The sequence below is a fragment of the Garra rufa genome, chromosome 9 (assembly GCF_049309525.1).
Source record: "Garra rufa chromosome 9, GarRuf1.0, whole genome shotgun sequence".
Taxonomy (NCBI): Eukaryota; Metazoa; Chordata; class Actinopteri; order Cypriniformes; family Cyprinidae; genus Garra; species Garra rufa.
The window spans coordinates 23,479,445-23,507,358 of record NC_133369.1 but is presented as its reverse complement, the minus strand read 5'-3'; the positions used below and the strand labels follow the sequence as shown (position 1 = coordinate 23,507,358).

Sequence of the window (27,914 nt, the reverse complement as noted above, 5' to 3'; positions counted from 1 at the left end):
TTTTGTTTAATATTGTGAAAATTATTTATAAAAATGCTTTTTTCACTCAAAAAATTAGGATTAATCAGGTGCAAATAGAAACACAAAACCAGTCCTAAATGAAAGAAAACAAGTTGACGAAAAGATTGAATCCAATATTTTGTGATCATTTAGCATAATGAGAGATTTATAAGCAATTGTTCGGAGTCCGGTCATTTTTGACTGAGAACATCAAAGGTGTGACAGAAATCTGAACACAACCAGAGGGTTAACTCAAGCTTTTTTGAGCAAATGCATCCACTGTGAAACCTTAGGCTCAGTTTCTTGATGTTATCTTAACCCTAAACCTTTTTTTTAATCTCAGTTTAGTCATCTGGGTCTGCCACAGTTGAAGGGGTAGCCCAATGTTGGTGGGCATATGAAGTATGAAGTGCTAACAAGGCAATATTCTGTCTGAAAATAAGTGAAGCACATTTAATGAAACACAGACAACACAGAATCTTGTAAAATGTTTTTTTAATTTACTTTTCTCTTTTTGGTTTCCTTGTCCCCTCTGAGATGACAGATTTACAAATAATCCCCGCCCCTCTAAACCCGACCCCCGCGTAACCCCGCCCCTGACCACTCCCCCTGCTGGAATGGGATGATATGAGACTAGTGAGTCTAGATCTTAGCGAGCGTGATTTTAAACGGTACAGTACATACGAATACAGACTAATAAGCACATGTAACATACATGTGCACACACACACACACACACACACACACACACACACACACGCACACACACACACACACACACGCACACACACACACACACACACTGGCCACGCTCTGTTCAGGACTGGAGTGAAACACCACAGGTTGGCTGCAGGTTTGTTCTTTTTTTCCCCCCATGATTCCACTTGCCCGCACTTAAGATCCATTATAAACTCAATTTGCATTACCAACAAAGAGGACCACCAATGTACCAATGTTTTCCTACAAAAATGGGATTTGGGTTGACAAAAATGTAGGGCGGAAAAAAAAAAAAAAAGGGAAAAAAAAAAAAAAAATCATATTTTTAATTTAGACAAGACCCACAGAGCACAAACATATTTACAAGCTCCAAAAAACAAAAGTAAAAACGCTCCTCTTCATTTCCCCACCCCAAAAAAGCTCAGGGGTTCACCTTCTCTCTTTTTTATCTAAAATAAAAATTATGAAAATAGACGTCGCGCAGGCAGCGGCAGTGCCGGGTAGAGGCACTAGCTGTCTGCTGGGTTCTGGGTTGGGTCTCAATGCGGTTGTGACATCACAGCTCGTCCCGGTCCCTGAGGATGGTGTAGCGTGTCTCACTGGGGGCCAATTTCTGGAAGGAACTCTCTGGGGGACTACTGGCCACTTCTCTATTCTCCTCCGGCTGGAATACACACACAAACAGGCGAATAAATAACCACAAACCACCTGGATCCGTAAAGTGACTGTTTACACGGATTAGTCCCGAGGCCACCGGGTTTACTCTGCTGCACACGCATTCAAATGTCAGCACATGTGTTTCATTCAGTCTTATTCTTAATTAATGTACGCCTGCATTAATTAGTCATTCTTTTCAGAGATTTGGACTAGGAAGTGTGCTGAACTCACAACCTGTGGAAAGTGCCTGTCATAATGGGGAACTTTAATCAGCTGGAAAGTGGATAACACTGATTTTGTGCAAAATGTCATCTCGATATGTACAGGACAAACGGAATCTGATTAAGTAACATCGCATAATAAGCTGTTATGTGCAGTCTCTAATTTGTTAATGCAACAAAAAATTACAAACATTGATAGTAACATAAAGTGTAGTTTTACATTCCACCAATCAAAAATAAAAGCACGTTTCCACTGAATAAAAAATAAAAAAAGGTTGTTATGAGTTATTTCACAATTCTGCCCTTTTCTCACAAATGCAAGTTCATATCTCGCAATTCTGACATTTTTCTTATTTTTCAATTACGAGTTATAAAGTCAGAATTACAAGATATAAACTCACAAATAAATTCTGCCTATTTTTCACGGAATTAAGTGATATAAACTCACAATTACGAGTTATAAAGTCAGAATTACAAGATATAAACTCACAATTCTGCCTTTTTTTCACGGAATTAAGTGATATAAACTCACAATTACGAGTTATAAAGTCAGAATTACAAGATATAAACTCACAATTCTGCCTATTTTTCATGGAATTAAGTGATATAAACTCACAATTACGAGTTATAAAGTCAGAATTACAAGATATAAACTCACAATTCTGCCTATTTTTCTTAGAATTGCGTGATATAAACTCACAATTACGAGTTATAAAGTCAGAATTACGAGATATAAACTCACAATTCTGCCTTTTTTCACGGAATTAAGTGATATAAACTCACAATTACGAGTTATAAAGTCAGAATTACAAGATATAAACTCACAATTCTGCCTTTTTTCACGGAATTAAGTGATATAAACTCACAATTACGAGTTATAAAGTCAGAATTACAAGATATAAACTCACAATTCTGCCTATTTTTCATGGAATTAAGTGATATAAACTCACAATTACGAGTTATAAAGTCAGAATTACAAGATATAAACTCACAATTCTGCCTATTTTTCTTAGAATTAAGTGAAATAAACTCACAATTACGAGTTATAAAGTCAGAATTACGAGATATAAACTCACAATTCTGCCTTTTTTTCACGGAATTAAGTGATATAAACTCACAATTACGAGTTATAAAGTCAGAATTACAAGATATAAACTCACAATTCTGCCTATTTTTCATGGAATTAAGTGATATAAACTCACAATTACGAGTTATAAAGTCAGAATTACGAGATATAAACTCACAATTCTGCCTATTTTTCTTAGAATTAAGTGAAATAAACTCACAATTACGAGTTATAAAGTCAGAATTACAAGATATAAACTCACAATTACAAGTTATAAAGTCAGAATTATGAGATATAATCTCACAATTCTGCCTTTTTTCACGGAATTAAGTGATATAAACTCACAATTACGAGTTATAAAGTCAGAATTACAAGATATAAACTCACAATTCTGCCTATTTTTCATGGAATTAAGTGATATAAACTCACAATTACGAGTTATAAAGTCAGAATTACGAGATATAAACTCACAATTCTGCCTTTTTTTCACGGAATTAAGTGATATAAACTCACAATTACGAGTTATAAAGTCAGAATTACAAGATATAAACTCACAATTCTGCCTATTTTTCATGGAATTAAGTGATATAAACTCACAATTACGAGTTATAAAGTCAGAATTACGAGATATAAACTCACAATTCTGCCTTTTTTTCACGGAATTAAGTGATATAAACTCACAATTACGAGTTATAAAGTCAGAATTACGAGATATAAACTCACAATTCTGCCTTTTTTTCATGGAATTAAGTGATATAAACTCACAATTTGACTTTTTCTCAGAATTGCATGACAAACTCACAATTCTGACTTTTCCTCTCAGAACTGCGTGCTATAAACTCGTAATTTCAAGTTATAGTCAGAATTGCAAGATAATAAAATTTTTTTCACGGAATTAAGTGATATTAACTCACAATTACGAGTTATAAAGTCAGAATTACAAGATATAAACTCACAATTCTGCCTATTTTTCTTAGAATTGCGTGATATAAACTCACAATTACGAGTTATAAAGTCAGAATTACGAGATATATACTCACAATTCTGCCTTTTTTCACGGAATTAAGTGATATAAACTCACAATTACGAGTTATAAAGTCAGAATTATGAGATATAATCTCACAATTCTGCCTTTTTTCACGGAATTAAGTGATATAAACTCACAATTACGAGTTATAAAGTCAGAATTACAAGATATAAACTCACAATTCTGCCTATTTTTCATGGAATTAAGTGATATAAACTCACAATTACGAGTTATAAAGTCAGAATTACGAGATATAATCTCACAATTCTGCCTTTTTTCACGGAATTAAGTGATATAAACTCACAATTTGACTTTTTCTCAGAATTGCATGACAAACTCACAATTCTGACTTTTCCTCTCAGAACTGCGTGCTATAAACTCGTAATTTCAAGTTATAGTCAGAATTGCAAGATAATAAAAAAATTTTCACGGAATTAAGTGATATGAACTCACAATTACGAGTTATAAAGTCAGAATTACAAGATATAAACTCACAATTCTGCCTATTTTTCTTAGAATTGCGTGATATAAACTCACAATTACGAGTTATAAAGTCAGAATTACGAGATATATACTCACAATTCTGCCTTTTTTCACGGAATTAAGTGATATAAACTCACAATTACGAGTTATAAAGTCAGAATTACAAGATATAAACTCACAATTCTGCCTATTTTTCATGGAATTAAGTGATATAAACTCACAATTACGAGTTATAAAGTCAGAATTACGAGATATAAACTCACAATTCTGCCTTTTTTTCACGGAATTAAGTGATATGAACTCACAATTTGACTTTTTCTCAGAATTGCATGACAAACTCACAATTCTGACTTTTCCTCTCAGAACTGCGTGCTATAAACTCGTAATTTCAAGTTATAGTCAGAATTGCAAGATAATAAAACTCACAATAACTAGTTAAAAAGTCAGAATTACAAGATATAAACTCACAATTGCAAGTTATAAAGTTAGAATTACGAGATATAAACTAAATTCTGACTTTTTTTGTCAGAATTGCGTGATATCAACTCAAAATTGTGAGTTAGAAAGTCAGAATTGCAAGATAAAAACTCAATTCTGTTATTTTCTCAGAATTGCGAGATATAAACTCACAATTGTGAGATTAACTTAGCAATTATAAATCAACCCAATTCTGTCTTTTTCTCTCAGAAATTGCATGATATAAACTCACAATTGCAATTTATAAACTTACAATTCTGACTTTTTTTCTCAGAATTGCATGATATAAACTCACACTTGTGATTTATAAGGTCAGAATTAAAAGACATAAACTCACACTTGCGAGATATAAACTCACAATGGACTTTTTTCTCAGAATTGTGCGATATAAATTTGCAATTGCGAGTTATAAGTCCAATTTTACGGGGGGAAAAAAGACTACTAAAAAAGACTGAGACTGAAATGTTCTCAGAATTGCGAGTTCATATCTCAATTCCGACTTAAAAAAATAACTTTTTTATTTTTATTCAGTGGCGAAAACGGGCTTCCATACTATTTCACATAAACAATGCTATTTTGAGATATATATTTATTGAAGAATCCTTAAAAAAATATGTCTTTTGGTTACCATTAAAAAAAAAGAATAAGAAATGTTTCTTGAGCACCAAATCAGCATGTTAGAATGATTTCTGAAGGATCATCTGACACTAAAGACTTAAGTAATGACTTTAAAATTCAGCTTTGCCATTACAGGATAAATTACATTGTAAAGTCTTTTAAAATAGAAATCAGTTATTATGAATTGTTAAAATATTTCACAGCATCACCGTTTTTACTGTATTTTTCATCAAATAAATTCAGCCTTAGTGACCATAAGAGACTGAAACACTCAACAGATCATCAGTTGTCAATGTGTTTGTAGAAAGCTTCATCTTGTTACAATGAATAATGCAAGATAAATTAAGTTCATTATTGTATGGGTGGCAGAAGAATTTTTTTTTTACGATTACAAACTGAAAAAGCATTTAAAAAATGATGGCAAGTCCAACTCAAATCACTCTTTTAAATGACAAGCAATCCCGTGCAAAAGCTGTGGTGAACTCTGACCTGTCCTGGAGTGCTGTCTGTGGGGTCTGGGCCATGATGGAACTCTCTGTGCAACTTTCCTGAGTGCAGGTCCAATACAAACTGCCTCAGCTTTCCTGGAACCCTGTTCATACACACAAGGAATTATAAAACAGTCCCAAAAACAAACAACACGAGCAGCATCATTGATTTAATGAGTGAACAGATAAGACCCCGAGAGGGCCGACAGTCTCCAAAACCACAGCATTTTAACAAGATAATGACATCATCTGTACTGCCCCAGACGCCACCGACCCCCTGGACAATCAGCTGTATCAAAGACTGACGAGAGGCAGGCTGATAAGGCCCTTATTGGATAACAGGATATACAGAGTGCTTAATAAAATAAGGCATGCGCTGAATTATGATGCTTTTTGTCATATAGGGCCTCTGGTGTCATAAATAATTATGATGCTGTAATAAAGTAGCAATAACGCAGTTAAAAACCTAGATTCACACACACACATTAGAGCTATCAGTCAGGTGTTGCTAAATTAATTGAGAGATGAAGCCCAAAGCCCGTTCTCTATCACTCTCTCAGTGTGTGTTGCTGTGGGGCCGAGTCTGCAGTCAATGTTTAATTGGTAGGTGTCTGGAACAAGAGATAACCTGCAGAGAGGAGGCTGAAAGAATCTGCAATAAATACACATGCAGTGTCTGGGGTAACGTATTACAAATAATCAGAAGTTACTAGTAAAGTAACATTACTTCTTAAATTACAAGAAAAGTTACTTTTCAAATAAGTAATGCCATTTATTGACTTGACACCTTTATTGTCCCCATGTTGAGAGAAATGGGGAGTAAGTGCAGAGGCGTTGTATGCGCTGTGCAACATGCATGTACTCATCTCACTTGCACAAAAACAGATTCGGTATTCTGCAAAATCAGTGAAATGCAAACTCAGAATATGATGCAAACCTTCAGCATAAGGCCTATTCATTTCACCTTTGGTTTGAAAGAGTTTTTACATTTGCCAAATATAGGACTTTAAAAATTAAAAAAAACAACCAAGCCCAGGAGAATTTTACGCAAAAGTAACGTAACGCATTACTTTCCATAAAAAGTAATTAAGAGTCATTTTTAAGAGTAACTTTCCTCAAGATTGTACACATGGACAAGTGCAAATACTTACGCAAGGTCGCTGAACTCTGGGAAGACATACATGTGGCGGAAACTATCGATGGCAATTACAGGGCAGTCGGCGGGGGTCTTCTGAATGTGCAGGAGAGGGTGCCGGAATTTATCGCAATCGGCATGAAGAAAATTTATAGAACCTGAGAGAAAAGGTCAATTTAGAGGTGTTGTAAATACAGACTGTGTCTAAACATCATCTTTGGCCATCAATCAAAGGGATACTTCATGTCAAAATGAAAATCCTCTCATTGTTTACTCACTCATATGCCATCCCAGATGTACATGACTTTATTTTTTCAATTGAACACAAACAAATATTTATAGAAAAATTATTAATTATTATAGACCCTATAAGTGTACACAACGGGTCAAAATTATCTTATATTTGTATGCCAAAAATCATTAGGATATTAAGTAAAGATCTTGTTCCATAAAGATATTTTGTAAATTTCTTACTGAAAATATATCAAACCTTAAAGGAACACTTTTTTTGAAAATGGGCTCATTCTCCAACTCCCCCCGAGATAATAAGTTGAGTTTTACCGTTTTGAAATCCATTCAGCCATTCTTCTGTTCTAGCAATATCACTTTTAGCATAGCTTAGCATAGATCATTGAATCCTATTAGACCAATAGCATCACGTTCAAAAATAACCAATGAGTTTTGGTTGTCCTATTTAAAACTTGACTCTTCTGTAGTTATGTCGTGTACTTATACCGGCGGAAAATGTAAAGATGCAATTTTCTAGGCCGATAAGATTAGGAACTACACTCCCATTCCGGCGTAATAGTCAAAGAAGTTTGCTGCCGTAATATGGACGCAGCAGGCGCAGTAATATCACGCAGCGCCTGAAATTAGTTCCCAGCTAGGTAACTTCCAATGAGGAATGCTCCCTGTGCATGCAGTTGGTCACGATGTGCTGCGAGATATTACTGCGCCTGCATCAGCCATGTTACGGCAGCAAAATTCCTTGACTATTACGCCAGAATGGGAGTGTATTTCCTAATCTTATCGGCCTAGAAAATCATACCTTTACATTTTCTGCCGGTATCAGTACACGATATAACTACAGAAGAGTTAAGTTTTAAATAGGACAAAAACCGAAACTGGTTGGTCATCTTTGAACGCGATGCTATTGGTCTAATAGGATTCAATGATCTATGCTAAGCTATGCTAAAAGTGATATCGCCAGAACAGGAGAACGGCTGAATGAATTTCAAATACTGACAAATACTGTCCTATCCTAATATCAATGGAAACCTTATTTATCCAGCTTTCAGATGATGTATAAATCTCAATGTCAAAAAATGTACCCTTATGGCTGGTTTTGTGGTCCAGGGTCACATAACATAAATGTTAGAAATGTACTGCTGCAAACACATTACAAAGACTATGAACTATGTAGTACTGAATTGTGGAGTTAGGCCGTTAAACAGTTTTATAACACGATAATAACTAGAGCACATTAGTATCAGTGGTTCACCTGTTCACTCTTAAGTAGGGATGCACCGATCCGTATCGGCCGATCACTTGCGCGTTTTGTCAGTAAAGCCGGTTCTGTAATCAGCAGTAAATGCCATCAGGTGCGTGATTTCACGTTGAGCCGTATATACTACACACAGCCGTTGTTCACTGACGAGCTGCGCACATTCACACTGATAATGAACATTGATTTGCGCAGCTCGTCGGTGAACAACGGCTGTGTGTAGTATATACGGCTCAACGTGAAATCACGCACCTGATGGCATTTACCGCTGATTACAGAACCGGCTTTACTGACAAAACGCGCAAGCATGATCGGCCGATTCGCATCGGTGCATTCCTACTCTTAAGTTACTGTCATTATCGTTAGTTACTACGGCCTACAGTTTGCTAGCTAGCTATGCCTTTGTCATGTAAACGAATGTAAATGCAATTAAGCTGCTAGAAGGAGTATCCATTCAGGTTGTACAGTAGTGGTATTTGACAATTGAGAGAGACGGCAGCTTTCCCGTGAATGAGCATGGTTTCAGTGCCGACAGTGGCATACACTTGCATTATATGGGCTCACAGAGATGAACTATTTTTCTAAAATGATTCATTCATCTGAAGAAAGCAAGTCATATACAACTGGGATGGCATAAAGGTAAGTGAACAAGGAGAAAACATTATAAAACGTTACATTTTTATTGCCGTATCCCTTTAAGGAACGCCCTGTTTAGATTAGGTGCTCACATTAGACATCATCAATGATGGCAGGATTTCACAAAAATATAAATGTCTGGCATGAAAATTTGTTTTGATATTCACATGCATTGTCAGCATTGTCTGTTTAAACCTTTGTTCATCTTCAGAACACAAATTAAGATATTTTTGATGAAATGAACTACCATGTTCAAAGCTTGTAAAGGTAGTAAGGACATAGTTTAAATAGTGAGGAACATATTGTTGAATAAACTGTTTTCTTTATGCACAAAGTATTCTCATAGCTTTATAACATTACCATTGAACCACTGATGTCACGTGGACTATTTTAACAATGATCTTACTACCTTTCTGGGCCTTGAACATTTCAGTTGACTCGCTGTCTATGCAGGGTCAGAAAGCTCTCCCCTTACATCAAAAATATCTTAATTTGCGTTCTGAAGACGAACGAAGGTCTTACAGGTTTGGAACAACATGAGGGTGAGTAATTAATAACAGAATGTTTGCTTTTGGGTGAACTTACCCTTTAATTTTTATAGTTTGCATCCCTGTACTATACACATATGAGCAATATCTAACCCATCAAATATTAAAAGATGACCCTGTCTGATCTCTATGCATACCCTTTTCACTGATAAGCTGGCGAGCCACTTCTTGCTGAAATTTCTCCAGACTATCTGTGTCGTCCTTCTGATGGAACAGGATCAGGAATGGAATGCCTTCCTCTGTCAGTTCCTTCACACACACAACAAAACTAAAATTCTTATCATAGTCGATCACAGGCAAGCAGAGTGATACAAGCAGTAAAAAGTCCCATTTCTGAAGGAACGGCGCCCTGATTTAAAGACCAGAGCTAAATGCGGTCTAATGAGTTTTGAGAGTGTGTAGGATGTTGGGGTGAAGTGCAGTTGGGCAGAGGTGGGTCAGTGGAGCAGATCGTGGAGAATCTGCCCTATCACCAAGCAACAGAGACCGAAGATATTCAAAACATGCGGTCAAGTAAATCAAAGAAAAAACCCACACCCACTAAAGGACATGGCATGCGGACGACTTTAAAACACAAACACACTTGAAACGTACACAGTCAGATGTGCTCGAGTGTGGGAAAAGTACACTGAGGGGGAGGGGACTTTTCTTATGCAAATGACAAATTCGTTGTTCGACTGTTAGATGTACACAAATAACAAATGTGGACAGAAAGTACATGCGATCATACAAAAAAAAATATTCGGAGAAAGGAAAGCATACCTCTCCGTTTTCAAATGTGATTTCTCGGACTAGCGGCACACACTTGTCCTGTGTCCAGGCGTAGCTGAGGTCAAAATTTGTGAGTGAGCCCATGTAGACCATGTCAGGAGCATTCTCTCCCATTGGTTTATAAATAATATTATCACCACTAAACCGCTCAGGTTTAGAAACATCCCTGGGAAAAAAACAGAAAGGAATAGAAAAATGAGGTAAAATGGTCAGGTAATGAAGTCAGATTGACTTGATTAAAGGTAAGACACTAGAGGTTAATAGGGTGTTTTACATTTTAACTAGTTGGTATGACCATACTTCCCCTGCTAATTAATCACAGTGCATTAAGAAAAATGATTTATCTCAGGTTTTCTCAAATGTTGTGTAAACATGCAATCAATACATTATCTAGTAGAATATGCATTCATTTGCCAAATTTCAAATGCAGAAATGATAACATTAGATAAAGTGGGGTTATATTACAGAATTTTACAGAGGGGATTTTAAGAAATAAAATGTTACTGTAGGAATTAAAAATAAAATAAATAAAGATTTCTGGCTCAGTGCAGGGAAAACTCATTTTTAGAAAACAGCCTTTAAAGATGCACTGCTGTTCAAAAGTTCAGGATCAGTAAGATTTTGAATGGTTTTTAATGTTGTAAATTGTGAAATATTAATATTACTGTTTAAAATAATAGTTTTGTATTTTAATATACTCTAAAATATAATTATAATATTCCTGTGATGCAAAGCTGAATTTTCAGCATCATTACTCCAGTCACATGATCCTTCAGAAATCATGCTAATATGATTTATCATGAATGTTGAAAACAGTTGTGCAGCAGAATATTTACTTTTAGAATGTGTGATTTCTTTTTCAGATTCTCAGATGAATAATAAAAGTAAAAAAAAAAAAAAGAACTGCATTTATTTAAAATAGAAATCGTTTGTAATTATATGTACTAATATTTATTATGTTTATGTAATGTGTATTTAAATGTTTGGGGTCAGTGAAATCTTTTTTTTTAAAATAAATGAATACTTTTATTCAGAAAGCATGTGTTAAATTAACAGAACGTTTTATTATTAGAAAAGATTTCTATTTTTAATTAATGATTTCTTTTCAACTTTGTATTCATCAAAGAATCCTGAAAAAATATATATCACAGGTTTCAAAATATTAAGCAGCACAACTGTTTCCAACATTGATAAGAAATAATGAGAATGATTTCTGAAAGATCATGTAACACTGAAGACTGGAGTAATGATGCTGAAAATTCAGCTTTGCATCACAGCAATAAATTATATTTTGAAGTATATTAAAATAAAAAAACTGTTATTTTTTATTCCAAAAATATTCCACAATTTCAGTTTTTTTTTGCATTTTTGTTCTTTTTAGAACAAAATCTTACTGATCCAAAAATTTGCAACGGCAGTGAATGTATTGTAATTGAAATCTACAGACACAAAGTGTACTAAAACAAATGTTTTGGAAGCAAAATAGCCCAGAATTTCAAAATTGACCTTCAGTGTCTTGCCTTAAAGGGATAGTTCACCCAAAAATTAAAATTAAAAAAATTGCCATTATTTATTCATCCACCATCCTCAACACTACGTTATGTTCTCAGTGGAATACAAAAGGACTAAACAGCACCATTACATATCCATAAAAGTAGTCCATGTGATTCATATTTTAAGTTCTCTGAAGCCATGTGGTCACAACTGTATTGCTGTTGTATGAAAAAGGGTTGTGTCATCATTCATAAGCATCTTTTATTCTTTTCAAGACCCAAGGGACCTAGTTCTATCCATCAGTCATTTATTGTTTATTTAACGAGACTAAAGGATTGGAGAAGTCTGTCATTTCACTGTAAGATCGAGTTATGACAAATTAATAAAAAATAAAAACAAACATGGGTGAATTGTTCATAACAAGATCAATGACGTGCATTTAGAAAACAGATTCTGTGATTTATCATTCCATGCTGCCTTTAAGTATCTTAAGTGCTTCTCCTACCCAAAAGCTGCCAGGAACACGCAGTCATCTCTCAGGATGTTGGCCACTTTTTCATAAGTATGGAAATTGTCAGAGTCCCTTTTTTCAAAGTAACCAATGATGGTGCGTCTACTCCTCTGAAAGGCAAGGAAGGACATTAAGATGACACAGCAAGACAATCCAGACTCAAGGTCATTCTTAGTAACTCTACCTAAAAAAAAAAAAAAAAAAAATTCAGAATTAAAACTGTATTGTGATTGTGAAGCACTCACATCTACTGTGCTGATTTCCTCCAGATTTTCTATCTCTTTGATTGGATCCACTTTTTGCTGGCGGATGAAATCAGCGATGGCGGTCACTGATCTTTGACCTCTATACTCTCGCTTCATCATCATCCCATTTCTGAACAGCTTCAGTGTGGGGTATTTGCTTATCCTGTAGCGCTGGGCTATATCAGCTGTCAGTAGAAACATAAAAACATCAATAACTCCTTTTTTAACTTCACTAGCATTCAATGTTCGAGGTCAGTAAGATCTTGATATTTTTAAGTTTATTAATGCTCATTCATTTGATCAGAGATATAGTAAAAACAGGAAGATTGTAAAATATTATTCTATATAAGAAAACCATTTTTTTATTATGATGTATTTTAAAGGGGTCATCGGATGCCCATTTTCCGCAAGTTCATATGATTCTTTAGGGTCTTAATGAAAAGTCTCTAATATACTTTGGTTAAAAATTCTCAATAGTAGTGTAAAAAACACCCTTTTACCTTGTTAAAATCAGCTCTGCAAAACATCAGCTCAATTTATCGCACGGGCCCTTTAAATGCAAATGAGCTCTGCTCGCCCCGCCCCTCTCTGTTGAGGGATTACGAGCTGTAATGTTTACTTTAGCTGCATTTAGCCGTGTTTATCGGCGAAACTTGCCAACAAGCACATTATTAAGAAAGGCCATTTGCAAAGATACATCAAAGCTGCATCACGAATGATTCACACGAACATAGATGCTTTCCTTTTAAAAACGAAAGTAACGTTGTCCTCTGCCTCTTAAGCGGCTCAGATGTCGGGAGTAAATGACTACTGCTGTTTATTATTACATCCAACAACAGAAACGCCTCAATCGCTCAGAGTGTTCCTCTGCACCTGAGTTGACACAATGGCAATCGTATTCGGACTGTTTCAGCTCGGTGAGGGCGGGTCTAAGGTAAGGCGCTCATGTCAATCAACTGTGTTTCCTCACAATGACAAGCAGCTGAGAATGACATGATTTTAAAAAGGGGATATTACTTTTAAAGATTAAAAAAATACCACTGGGTGATTTTTATCATTGTAGGGTGGTTGTATACACAAACTTCCAACACACATTAATGTTCAAACAACATGAAAAAGTTAGTTTTGCATCCGATGACCCCTTTAAAATGTCATTTATTCCTGTAATGTCATTACTTCAGTCTTGAGTGTCACATGACCCTTCAGAAATCATTTTAATATTCTGATTTGCTGCTCAAGAAATTTCCCTACGATTACCAGTGTTGATAAAAGTATCAACAGCTCTAAAAATCATCTTACTGACCTCAGGCTTTTAAGCGGTAGTGTTTATAGATGTCATCTGAATTTCTAAAGGTGTTTTTAAATCAATGAAAACCAACCGAATGTGATGACTTTTGGCCACACTTGTTTCTCTTTGCCTTCTAATACACAGAAAGGCGAGTTTTAGGATCCAAATGTAGAATAACACTTCAACCTTGGAGACGCTTTGCATTTTGGAGAACCAAATATGGGTCAGCTCATGAATATTTCGTTTTTTAGGTTATGAGAGGGAAAGATCAAAAGGTCAGAGGTCAGTCTCATTTTAAAGAGAAAGATAGACTCAAGTCAAAGTACACAGCCAAAAAAGAGAAAGAACTAAAGAAAGTAGAGAAAAGAGAAAGAGAAAAGGCAAGGAATAAGGGGGAGGGGCCGAGACATGAAAGTCAACCGATGTGGGGGGTAAATACTCCAAAGCCGATCGGCTGGAATCAGTCATGCGCGGTCTCTCTCGCTCACACACACCCACGCTGTGGGGTATCTTTGAGCCGCCTTGACTTCACAGAAGATGCAGTTTTGTCATTAAACCATCAAACACTTTACAAGACATCAATAATTCTGTTTAATTTGCTTTATCTCAAAGGCTAAACCAATGTGGGTGTGTGTGTGTGTGTGTGTGTGTATAAACTCACAGTGCTGGTCACAGTCCACCCGGGCAAACACCACCTGTGTAGCGTCTGGATATTCCTCACGCACTATATTCGATGCCTCCTCAAAAATGGGGTGGAGCATCTGACTGAAACGACACCTACGGAAAATACACACAAATAAAATGAGCTCAGTATGGGATACTTTAAAGTATGATGATAGTGCTATTTTTATTTTTTCTGGATCAATATTTCAGGTCTGTTCATTCCATGTAGGGTTGAGTGATATGGCAAAAATATCATATCACAATTTTTGCACGATCCTTTGTCATGTAGGTTTTACTATTTTGCAAGTTGTTTGAGCAGTACAGCCAAACTAATTTTCTTTTCTTTTTTTAAACAAAGCTATTCAAGGTAACGAAGTATTAAATAAAAAAAGAATGGCAGATATTTAGGCCAAAGTTATTTTATCATTGTTATTAAAAAATAAGATACATTACAAATAAACATAATACAAATAAAACAAACAGTGCTTTATATATATTTCGACTTCAAACAATCATGAAAATACAGTAATCGACATGAAACGATTATTCTATCCAGTAGTCCTCCATAAAAGTCTAATTTGCAATGCAAATCAGCAAAATCATGTAACATGATTTTAATATACTAGGACGTGTTTGAGTTATTAATTAGTTTCTTTGATGTTGTGTTTTTAAAAGCGAGAAAGAGAACTTATTTTGTGTGTGCGCTCAGAGACAGAGCAGAACACGCACATGTAAAGTTACCTTTTAGCGCGCCTAAATGGTCAAATACAAGCAAAAATATTTCAAAATGAGGCGCTTGGTGTTTATTCATGTAAACCCTTGTCAGTTATGTCTTAAATTATCATAAACCGTTGAGAATGAAAATACGTGTGTAACAGTATATTGGATCCGTGTGGGTCTTAAAGCGGCAACAAATAATTTTCTTTCTGCCATCTCTGTGCCTAATATTAATAAAATGTAAAAATACAAAGATAAAATCCCTCACTGCTCTTGAATGAAGAATTTGGTCATCTGTCTGTCAATTCTGTCAGTGTTTTATTTTAATACCATCATTTACTCACTCTCAGGTTGTTTTAAACCTGAATGAGTTTCTTTTTTCTGTTGAACATTATCTATTAGATAATTTCTCATTTTAAATTCAATGGGGATCAGTTTGGTTATCCACATTCTTCAAAATATCTTATTTTGTGTTTAGCACAAGAAACAAATTAATACAGGTTCGGGACAACATGTAAGTGAGACAGAAATAATGACAGAATTATAATTTTTTGGGTGAACTATCCCTTTAATGACAGTAGCAATCGGTAGCATATTACTGTTGCTTTAAGAGCAGCACGCATCTATATACAGGTACGCATCCATTTTTCTCTCAATTGTTTATTTTCACTTTAGACATAAGCAACTGTGTTCATATGTAAACCTTGTGGTGTGTTTTGACAGTTTTAGCGCAATCAGATGCGATACATAACTTAGTTCACCAATAAGGCACTATCTGACAGGCTTTTAGTGTGCACGCTTCAGGTCTATGGAGGGTCAGAGAGCTCTCGAATTAATCTAAAATAGCTTAATTTGTGTTTTAAAGATGAACGAAAGTCTTATGGGTTTGGAAATACATGAGGGTGAGCGATTAATGACAGAATTTACATTTCTGGGTGAACTATCACTTTAAGTATTCATGTTATCAACCCATATGGAAAACCAGGCACAACCAGACACATAGAAACTCAACAATACTCATGATCCTTTTTAACAAACTCACATGTGGATGCGTTAGACTGACAGAGACACTCACCAGTCTGCATAGAAGTTGACTAGAGCCACCCCTGCATTGTCTGTGGAGAGAAACGTGTGGTTTAATTTCATTTGATCTACTACAATGACAAAGCAGCATTAGATAACTCACACCCACGTGCACGACACAGGTGCAGCAACTGTCTGATTGAAACTACTGATGAAACAGCCTCCGTCAAACACACACAAATAAACATGGCAGAAACTCACTAAGGATGTCATCGATGTTACCAGCATCCAGACTGGTGATCTCTCCTCGCCCTGGAGTATACAGACCCGTTACCTGTCAACAACAGAGGTGGTTCATTGGTAAACGGCTTGTATGTGTGCATGTCAGTAGCAGCTGTGATAAATCATTATCATTGGAAAGTCATACTGATAATCTATAATCTTTCTTATAGAAAACGCCTGCTTTAATGCAGGGTTTAAAATGCATTCTACACAAGCCTTCAGTTAAGAAATAAATGGAATAAGTTGACTTATAAGCAATGTTAAAGGTTGTATCAGCGATTTCAAGCCTAAAAAGTGTCAAATTCAGCTGACCTTTCTTCACGATCCGCTTTCTGCCTGCCCCATAAATCGACTGTAAAAAAAAAAAAAAAACGCGTCTCTCTGGTCAGCCTAGGGTCCGAGAAATGCCAAAAAAACAATCGGTGCTATCAACTATTCCACAGAAAAACAAACAGTGTTCCAACCAATCAGCATCAGGGGTTTGGTGTTGTGGACTTTCGCTGCGCCTCCCTCACATCCCTGCACCAGTAGGAAAGTCCACAACACCAACCCCCTGACGGTGATTGGTTGGAACACTGTTTGTTTTTCTGTGGAAAGGTTGGTAGCACCGATTGTTTTTTTGGCATTTCTCGGACCCTAGGCTGACCAGATTGACGCGTTTTTTTTACAGTCGATTTATGGGGCAGGCAGCGAGCGGATCGTGAAGAAAGGTAAGCTGAATTTGACACTTTATGTTTAAGACTTGAAATCACTGATACAACCTTTAAGTAAAGTAAGCAATTTAAACAGTCTATTAAACATCTGTTCAGACTCATTCATCTTTTAACAACCTCAACTAAACTTTTAACCACAACTTTATTAAGAACGCCCTTGTTTTTTTCTTTTACAGAACTCTATGTGGCATGTGAATTACTCCTCGTATTAAAGGATTAGTTTACTCCTGAATTAAAATTTCCTGATAATTTACTCACCCCTATGTCATTCAAGATGTTCATGTCTTTATTACAGTCGAAAATAAATTTTGAGGAAAACATTCCAGGACTTACATAGTGGATTTTAATGGGAGACAATGGATTGAAGGTCCAAATTGCAGTTTTTATGCAGTTTCAAATGATTTGACACAATCCCAGATGAGGAATAAGGGTTTTATCTAGCGAAATGATCAGTCATTTTCTAAAAACAATAAAAATGTAGATACTTTTTAACCACAAATGCTCGTCACAAGCTGATGCTTGTCTACTAGGCTTGCCACGATAGACGGTGTTGACGGTGTTACCGGTTTTAAGACGCAACACCGGTGACATCACTTTTCCACCGTGACACCGTCTCCACTTTTTTTTTTTTTTTTAAGTATTCGTTTTTTTATTCAATATTTATTTGAATTGAATGGAAAATATCATTCTAAATAATTTACTTAAGACGAGAGCATGCAATATAAATTAAAAACTGAACATAGCTACAATGCGTCATATTTCATTTATCACGTGAGGAGTTCACGAGTTCGCGCTTACATATAAAAAACAGCATAAAAGTTAAGCATGTTTGGCCGAGCCCGGGGCACTCCCCCTGCCCAGGGAGAGGGATGCTGAAAACAAGAGATGATGAAGGTAAGACTGCTTGGCTATTTAAAGGGATTCTCTAGTAGTGCTTGGATAGGGAGTGTGATTGCTGATGGTGAATTGGCCGTGTTAATTATCTGTGCGAGCTCCTCCCGAAATTTGTTAATAAAACATCACAACGAGAGGAGTCGAATTTACAGAAAGAGAAAGGCAGACGATTTAGTGTCCAAAAGCACCTGTTTGGCAATATTTTGGGTTCAAAGTTTTTTTTTGTAGTTTCGTTGTCTTCCATTCAAACAATTGACGCCAAATTGCCAATTCCCGCAAAACTGAAAGTGAAAGTATAATACGCACGCATTTATAAGCTATTTAAAAGCAGAAAAAAGAGGAAACCCCCACGGCGATACTGGTATTACCGGTGTTGTCACGTGCCGATTAACCGGTGGGGAAATTTCCTCATCGTCAGAACCCTATTGTCTACAACTTCACACATTACATAATCTTATTGGAAAGGTCACATGTGGTTAGTTCTTCGTCTGTGTACTTCATTTCGGAAAGGTAGGGTAGGAAAAAAAAACTCTCAAACTCAACATCTAATTTTCTCCAAAATTTCCAAAGCCATCTGACACTGTCTGTTTTATCTTTTTTCGTAGAGAGCGTTTGACTTTCTTTGCACGTTTGCTTAACACTGGGTCGGTACTTCCGCCCACGTTACGCATTACCTTTCCAACGTGACTACGTAATGCAGGAAATCAAGCTTTTTTTTCAAGCATTTGTGGTTAAAAAGTATATACATTTTATTTTCTTTAGAAAATTATAATTTTACTAGACAATACCCTTATTCCCCAGCTGGGATCGTGTAGAGCCCTTTGAAGCTGCATTGAAACTTCAATTTGGACCTTCAACCCATTGGCCACCATTAAAGTCCACTACATGGAAAAAATCATGGAATGCTTTCCTCAAAAACGTAATTTTTTTTCGACTGAGGAAAGAAAGACATGAACATCTTGGATGACATGGGGGTGAGTAAATTCAGGAATCAGGAAATTTTAATTCTAGAGTAAATTATTCCTTTAGGTCAACAATACGGAAATAATCACAGAGCATCTTCAAGTTTTCAATCTTGACAGGTTTCTTACTAATAAATATATTTAAATATTAAATATTAAAAAACATTTTCTTTTTTTTTTTTTAAAGTAAACAAAATTATTGCACATGCATCTGTGGAACAACAATTCAAATTCAAGGTCAAAGGATTTTGATATGGACCCCCTTTTTGACAATTTTGTCCACCAAATGTCCACCAACCTGTTCAGTTTATGTCTCAGTTGTTGAATATTTTTATGTTCATACAAATATAACTGAGCAAAGTAGCAAAAAGGTTAATATATGTATGTATACCGAACAGACTGAAAAGGGAAACTGATGATAACTTATTTATGCTAATAACATAACCATCAAATTAGCATTGAACAACACCCATATGCAAAAGGGAAGTCAGACTAGGATGTAGTTTATTTGAATGACAAACAGGAAAACTGATGCTATCAGTCCTTGCAAAATCATTAAAGGGAGAGTAAACCAAAAATGAAAATGCTGTCATTAATTACTCACCCTAATGTCGTTCCAAACCCATAAGACCCTGTTCATCCTCAGAACACGAATTAAGATATTTTTGATGAAATCCTAGAGCTTTCTGACCCTGCATAAACAACAACGTTACAACTACCATGTTCAAGGCCCTAGTAAGGACATTTTAAAAAACAGTCCATTTGACATCAGTGGTTCAACCATATACCATATGTTTATGAACACTTTTTGTCTGCAAAGAAAACAAAAATAATGTCTTCTTTATTCAACAATTTCTTCCCTTCATCAAAAATGTCTTAATTTGCGTTCTGAAGATGAACGAATGTCTTACAGGTTTGGAACGACATGAGGGTGAGTAATTAATGGCAGAATTTTCATTTTTGGGTGAACTATCCCTTTAAAAGATCGAACACGTCTTTCATAGTTAAACATTTCTTTCAATGTTTCTTTAAATTAAATTAGATACTAACGGACAAATGCAAAGTGAATCTTTGCTGACCTGTTCCATCTGACTCATCTGAATCATCACCCTATTGTTAAAAGCAAAATGTGCTGGTAAAAACTGTGACAGTCAAGCCTATATTTAATTAGCTATCATATTGATTCTTATTGATTTATCACTGGACTCTTAGATGAAAGATTAAAGTCTAGTAGCTGTAAGAATGAGCCTTAATTCTCTTATCAACAAAAGATGTTTCACCTAAGATGACCTTTTTAAACAAATCATTTCTTTTTTCTCCAACTTCTTTTTTCCCCTTTTAATGGCAAAGTACATTTAGGCCTCACTGTTACTAAGTAACAGTGAAAACTGATAAACTCCCATAATCTAATCGAATCGTGATCATTGTGCACTTTAAATTCCCAACACATACTACTACACAAGGGAAATTTGATCAAATACAGAAAAGCATAGAAAAGCGCTGTTTAAATAACAATATATATATATCATCTCACATTCCTTTGGCCATGTTCTATCTTTGTTCTGTCTGACATATGTGCAATATACTAAATTTGTATACTAAATTAATTTTATTACCATATTTATGTAAGACACTGACATGTCTGGAATGAGCAAATCACAGTTAATTTGTCAATCAGTACAACTGCAGGCAAATTTCATAAACTTGACAGACTTGCCTTTCATTTGGACTTTGGCCGTTTCCGTTAGGGATGTGATGACATTAGTCTGACTGATTATAGGTGGCATGAATAATATAGCAAATATATGTTTTGTGTTATAACTCTGCCAAAGTTCATTGAAGCCAAGTAACGTGGCAATCTAACATTTGTGATAATCCAAAAGAGACCATGAATAGGTTTGATAATGCCACGTGTTAAAGAGGCTGGTTGGATGAGTTCATCCTGTTTGACTTACTGTGTCAAAGAAGACAGCCTGAAGACAGGTATAATGCTAATACGACAGACATCTTCACCTCTCCTTCAATAAACACTGTGAGACTTACTTGACACCAAGCAAGACTGACTGAAAACGATATGATGATGCAGACCTCCTCACACTAGCTGTCTTAAAGGATTACTCCATTTTGAGAATTAAAATGTCCTGATAATTTACTCACCCCACCATGTCATCCAAGATATTCATGTCTTTGTTTCTTCAGTCACAAAGAAAATAAGTTTTTGAGGAAAACATTCCAGGATTTTTCTCCATATAGTGGACTTCAATGGTGCTCAATGGATTGAAGGTTAAAAATGCATTTTCAGTGCAGCTTCAAAGGGCTCAAAACGATCCCAAACGAGGAATAAGGGTCTTATGTAGCGAAACGATGGGTTATTTTCTTAAAATAAATACTATCTGTACACTCTTAAATGTATGCACATTGCAGAGCTAGATAAGAGAAGCATTTGAGGTTTAAAAGTATATAAATTGTACATTTCTTTTTAAAAATAACCAATCGTTTCCCTAGATAAGACCCTAATTGTTTGGCTGAGATAGTGTAAAGCCTTTTGAAGCTGCACTGAAACTGCATTTTTAACCTTTACATGTTGAGCACCATTGAAGTCCACTATATCAAGAAACGTAATTTCTTCGCGACTGAAGAAAGAAAGACATGAATATCTTGGATGACATAAGGGGTGAGTAAATTATCAGGAAATTTTTATTCTGAAAGCAGAGACATATGTGATCCTCCTCAACAAAACTGGCATCTGCTAAACAACGCTGCCTAAATTCACTGGCTAATCTCTCAGAGAACTCGAGTCTCCAACTGTCACAACACAGCCACAGAAACAAACAAACACACAGCTCCACACGGGCTGATCTCAACCGCTCAGATCGTCAAGTACAAAATCACAGCTAGACCCAACATATGGCGTGTTTTCGGTAAACACATTTGAGCACAAGGATATCCATTTCTTAATGAGATTTATCACAAAGAGTTTCTCAGCTCTAATATGGGGAGTTTTTACTTATATAAACAAACAGGTTTATTCAGCAGGTTTCAGAGCCTACTTCCTGAAGTTCTGGAGTATTTTCTATTGTATGCTGCGGTCCCAGTTCATGAGGAAAACACCAGGTTGGTGAAAGAATTAAGGCCCATTCAAACAAAGAATGATAATTATATTAGTGTTCACACCAACAAACAATAACGTTGCTTATTATTAGTGGTTATTAGTTCAGCTCTTTGAAGTTGGATGATTCTAATTTTTGTCATTTATCAGCTGAAAAAAACGATTCCAACTATATTGTTCCAGCTGTGGTGTGGACTACATGATCCTCACAGAATTAAAACCATATAGTTTTATAGTTATCATATTTGAGGTAAACGGGCCTTCCCCCTTTCGGAAACTGCAAAATGTTAATTATTTTACCAAAATAAGAGGGATCATACAAAATGTATGGTATTGTTTATTTATTACTGACCTGAATAAGGTATTTCACATAAAAGATGTTTACGTTTATCCCACAAGAGAAAATAATAGCTGACTTTATAAAAATGACCCCATTCAAAAGTTTACATACACTTGATTCTTAATACTGTGTTGCTACCTGAATGATCCACAGCTGTGCAACAATGATTTTGAGATCCATCTCTTTTCACACTGAGGACAACTGAGGGACTCATATGCAACTATTACAGTAGGTTCAAACACTCACTGACGCTCCAGAAGGAAAAACAATGCATTAAGAGCTTTTTTTTCATTTAGTACTGCCCTTCACTGCTACAGAATATAGTTACAAGATAAACTTAACCTGATCTTCAAATTCAAAAGATTTTCACCAGGCTCTTTATGCCTGTTATTTTCCTTCTGGACCATCAGCGAGCACGTATACCTTCTGTAATAGTTGCATATGAGTCCCTCAGTTGTCCTCAGTGTGAAAAGATGGATCTCAAAATCATACAGTCATTGTTGGAAAGGGACTCGTGAACAACTATCACCAAACAAAAAAAAAAAAAACACAGCTGTGGATCATTCAGGTAACAACACAGTTTTTAGAATAAAATGTATGTAAACTTTTGGAATGGGGTCATTTTTATAAATTCAACTATTACTTGTGGACTAAATGTAAACATCTAATTTTTTTTATATATATCCTGTTACACAAGGGTGTATCTCACAATATGAAATAGCTTACCCGTCTCTACTTATGTTATATTGTAACTTTAAATATTTGTCATCAAAGTAGTGTTATCTAGCTAGGCAACATTTGCAAGAATGGCTTGTGATAAAGTTAAAATGGGTTGAAATGATAAACAAATCAGTAATGCTTTGCACTGCTTTTCATCCTTATTTGGCAAAAGTAGGTTCATGTATTTATTGCTATCATGAAGTTATTTATAAACAATATCAGATTGCGTAATGAGTCGGGATTGAAAGCATTTTAACTCATGTTATTGAAATTATTAATAAAACACTGACAGAGATCAATCCAAAGCTAACTAGCTGCTCTGAGGTGGCAGATATTACTTCCACAATGGTAAAAAGACCAAATGTCATAACTTATTCATGATCATGAACCAGCATAATGGCCCTGCTAAAATACAATCGAATAGCAGTTGAAAGCTTGTTAAAATGTACAACACTGACAGTAAAGACAGCACTGCTGTGGTTTGCACATCATGCTGTGCTGAATAGAACAGCGCGGGTCACTTCCGGGTTGACAGCCAATAGGATTCGGCCACAACAGAGTAGTTCACCAACCGGTTTCTTTACTGCAAACTCGGATGAAATGAAACCCAAATATGCCTCTCTTTACTTTAACACTATAAATATTACAGTTGACATTTGAAAACTGTATGGCTCCTATTGTAAAAACCGATTATTCATTTGTTACAGTACTTTCCGTACTGAATAGGCTCGAATTAAACGCTGTCTGCGGAGCTTCACAACTATGAATGAGAATAAGAAACTTGTAAGCACCTCAAACATTTCGTCATTCAAGCAAGTTTCAGTTAACATTTAAAACCGGTGCAAAGATCCTAAACTTGCGTTCTGGGTGACCTGGTTCCTTCTTATTCGTCCAAAACTCTATATTTGCGCCATTATGTCAACAAGTGAGCAAAACTCTCCTGGCCATTTTAACACTTATTTGAAACTGCTAAAAATAAAGGTTTTATGATTGAGGGACCCAGTGTTTGCTTACAAACACTCTAAATCACCACATAAGTTGGCATGTTTATATGCGAGTGTGGTTGTGTATTAAATGGAACGGAATAGTTGGCCACCAGACTATAAACTTTCAAAACGTCCCATACTTGCAGCTACATCATGATTCATGACTACAAGTCCGGTAACTCTAATAGCTGGTTAGCCACATTAGCCAGCTGTCTAGCACTTTCTGCAGCTAACCTGCATTCATCATAGGCCATTAAACCTATTGACATATTCAGAAGTGACATAGTTAAAGTCGCCCGTTCTTCCAAATCTGGAGACCTTATTATAATAACCTGTTAATTACCGATGTAAATCAAGAGCATCACATCCAAGTCTATAAACCCCTTCCAACAGCTAGCGTTATATGAGCTAGCTATCTCAAGTAAACCTGCAAGAAGTGTGTTACTGGAAGAGCGCAAGGTTACTCAGCCACATACCAGCAGGAGGGTGAAGTAGTGCAGTTCGGGAGCGGGTATTATTGATGATAATTTCATTGTATAGTGGTGTTGGTTGAGGTTGCGATGTTGTTGGATCTTGCCAGTCTCTCGACACCACCTCCTTCTCCTCTGCTGCAGGAAACAGGCAGTACATACGGCTGGGAATACGGGTACCGGAGTTCCGGGTTTTCGGGAATTGTGGGAAATGTAGTTTCATACTGAAACGGGTGTCCATAGGCTCACTAGGATTTGTTTATTTAAAAAACTACAAGTCCCTTTAAAGACGTATGGAGAGAATGTGGCTCATGGTATTTGTAGTTTTATTTACCTACGTGCCCAGATGTGTTTGCGGTCTCAAGATTTTGGAGTATCATTGAGTATAAGCGGGAGTGAACTCACAAAAAGTATGAAAACAGCGAAAACGCTGCAGTGCGTTGGAAAAGTTTGTTTAAGGTTAGAAATGGAAGTATCAGATTAATTGTGTTTCACCTTGAATGTGGTAAGTTGCATCATCGCTTCCCAAACTGTATAACGGGGATTTTATAGTATTTAGCAATCGAGCTACATGCAAACACATTCAAAGTTATACATTAATTATTATCTGAATCACTGACATAGTCATTTGTTGTTGTTGAATGATTACAGCAGTTATGCAACTACGTTTGCATTTGTTTAAATTGTTTGCTTATTTGCAGCTTGGACACAAAGTGTTCATGAAGATGTCAGTGATTTCTGCAACTGTCAACAGTTATTTAGACACAGTGTACTTTAGTTTGAGAAAAGTATATGATTGTGTAAATCCTGGAAAATCGTTTCTTAGTGTTGTACAGTTTTTGATTCTGGTTGTTTTGTATATGCATATGAAAGCAAAACCACAAAGATCTCTTTAAATTGTTTCTCCTAAGCAAAAAGCAATATCCGCGTCTCAAATTCAGCTTAGATTTGCTAAGGTACCAACGTATGATTTATCAATTATGAACTAAAACAAATCAATAAAACTTGTCATTCATTTCTCCCAAAAATAAATATTAGAGGTTGTTATCCAGATCAAGCATCATAGTGTTACTTTCTGTCAAGAACTGACTCATTTGTGCCTGTCATGTTTTCTTCTAAATGGTTTTAAGAGAAACGTGTGAGATGAAATGACACACAACAGAGAACTTCCATTACAATTAAATAATAGTTTTACAAATATTTACCGCATACATTTCAAACATGGTTTGTTTCAACAGATCAGGATGCTTCAATAAAAATAAATATGGCAGATTACATTTATATCAATCTTATCAAAACAAAAGTCAGTGTGGGCTTTAGTTTCATGCATTTTAACTGTTTTTTTGCAAGACTCCAGTGTGACCGTTTTTTGTCAGTATACTCCTGTAAGTCTGCCTTGGCATAGAGCACTGGTAATGTTTGGCACAGTAGGTCAGAGCAGGTGGTTTGTGCTCTGTGTGTGAGTGATCCGCTCTCTCTCCTGCAGAACCCTAGATCAGAGCTGCCAGGGGGATCTGCGGCTACGCCAAGCCCAGCAAGGCCTCACTTAGCTGGGTAACATCTGCTGAGGCCTCCCCTGCCTCCTGGACTTCACCATGGTAAGAGTCAGAAACCAAGAACTGCACTGAGATTTAGAAGAGATTATGAATATTGTATTATGTATTGAGAGTTTTAAAAGTATACTTTATTTTTTTTTTGTTATATAATTATTGACATAACAATAGATTTAATTTTATTAGTAAGAAACTTTGCTAAGAGTAGAAGTTTGCATATAACTGACACATTAATCTCTTTAGAGATTTCCAAGCTAAAAAGAAAGTATTTTGTCACATTAACAAGATTTCACACAGTAAAATAGCAGGTGTGAATGTAAAAAGCTGTTAATTAAAAGGTATACCAGAACCTAAAGATTTTAGCTTGTTGGTAATATAATCAGACTACTTTTTAATTACTTTTGACTCGTTTATCACGTTGATTTAAATAGGAAAAGCATGTACCATATTAATATAAAAATACAAAGAGAAAAAAAAAATCCATTCTTTCACAGTGCGAAACGTCTTGTATTTTTAAATAATACTTTGCACTGTAGGTATTGGAACTTCAAAACATTTAGATATGGTCTTATAGCCCTTTCCTGACTTGTGAGCAGCCACAATGCGCAGCCGCAGGTCCTCAGTGAGCTCCTTTGTCTTAGCCATGACTGTATACAAACCAACAACAGAGAGCTTCTGTTTTTCACCTGTTGAGTTGATTAAAACAGCTGTTTCCAATGAATCAGGGTAATTAGGATGCTTTAGAACAGCTTGGACTATTTGGGATGGTATAGAACTTTGGATTTTCCCATAGACTGTGACAGTTTGCAAAGAGTATGAATACATTTGGACATGCCACTTTTTGTTCAAATGTAAATAAAAGCTGAGAAATATTTTTTTTTCCACAATGATGCCTCTTGTACATCGTCTTATTATCTTTTGGTAGAAGCCTCTGTCATTTCCGGTCAAAAAAAAACTTGCTGGTTGAATAAAAGTGACTTTAAGTCAGAATTTGCCAGGGGTATGAATAATTTTGGGCTTGGCTATGTATGTGTGTATATATATATATATATATATATATATATATACATACATACAGTTGAAGTCAAACGTTTACACATACCATTACACATTACATATTTGCAAAATGTTAATTATTTTTCCAAAGAGAGAAAATAAGAGTTGCATTTTTTTAAATGTTCAAAAGTTTACATATGCTTGATTCTTAATTCTGTGTTGTTACCTAAATAATCCATAGCTGTGATATATATATATATATATATATATATATTTTTTTTTTTTTTTTTTTTTGGTAGTTGTTCATGAATCCCTTGTTTGTTCTGAACAGTTAAACTGTAGACTGTTCTTCAGAAAAATCCTTTAGGTCCCACAAACCCTTTCCAACAATGAAGGTTATTATAGTTTTGCTTTTTTAAACTTGTTTTATTTTAATATAGTTTTCAAATTTGCAATAAAATTTAGTTTCATTTTTATTAGTTTCATTAACAATTTTGTTAGTTTTAGTTTTGTTTTTGTTACATTTCTATTTAGTTTTTATATAGTTTAGTTTTAGTTTTGGTTTTAGTTTTTTTAGAGATCAAATTGAGATTTCCCTGC

The 27,914-nt window shown here is 35.5% G+C and overlaps 2 protein-coding genes across 2 annotated transcripts in view; one reads left to right on the top strand and one right to left on the bottom strand.

Annotated features, from left to right (window-relative positions):
• Nucleotides 1-588: 588 nt before the first annotated feature.
• Nucleotides 589-24,909, bottom strand: erp44 (endoplasmic reticulum protein 44). The gene is made up of 11 exons (XM_073846981.1): nucleotides 24,772-24,909; nucleotides 16,551-16,623; nucleotides 16,342-16,381; nucleotides 14,548-14,663; nucleotides 12,599-12,783; nucleotides 12,348-12,463; nucleotides 10,340-10,514; nucleotides 9,715-9,826; nucleotides 6,906-7,047; nucleotides 5,756-5,858; nucleotides 589-1,381 (listed from the first exon to the last, which is right to left on the bottom strand). The coding sequence occupies exons 1-11, from the start codon at nucleotides 24,826-24,828 to the stop codon at nucleotides 1,274-1,276; spliced, it is 1,227 nt and encodes a 408-aa protein (XP_073703082.1). The 5' UTR covers nucleotides 24,829-24,909; the 3' UTR covers nucleotides 589-1,273.
• A 213-nt stretch (nucleotides 24,910-25,122) lies between these two features.
• The window catches only part of invs (inversin), a 40,501-nt gene continuing 37,709 nt past the window's right edge, over nucleotides 25,123-27,914 (top strand). The window contains exons 1-2 of the mRNA XM_073847307.1: nucleotides 25,123-25,270; nucleotides 26,252-26,363. Of these exons, the coding sequence (XP_073703408.1) occupies nucleotides 26,361-26,363 (3 nt within the window). The 5' untranslated portion in view covers nucleotides 25,123-25,270; nucleotides 26,252-26,360. The remainder of the gene's footprint in view (nucleotides 25,271-26,251; nucleotides 26,364-27,914) is intronic.

What these genes read in the sequence shown, in the direction of transcription:
- erp44 (XM_073846981.1), bottom strand. Translation starts at nt 24,828, where the DNA reads ATGAAATTATCATCAATAATACCCGCTCCCGAACTGCACTACTTCACC. An exon ending in ACTACTTCACCCTCCTGCTG is followed by an intron (nt 16,624 to 24,771) that starts GTATGTGGCTGA and finishes TGTTGTTGACAG; the next exon opens with GTAACGGGTCTGTATACTCC. An exon ending in GTCAACTTCTATGCAGACTG is followed by an intron (nt 14,664 to 16,341) that starts GTGAGTGTCTCT and finishes TATTTTCCGTAG; the next exon opens with GTGTCGTTTCAGTCAGATGC.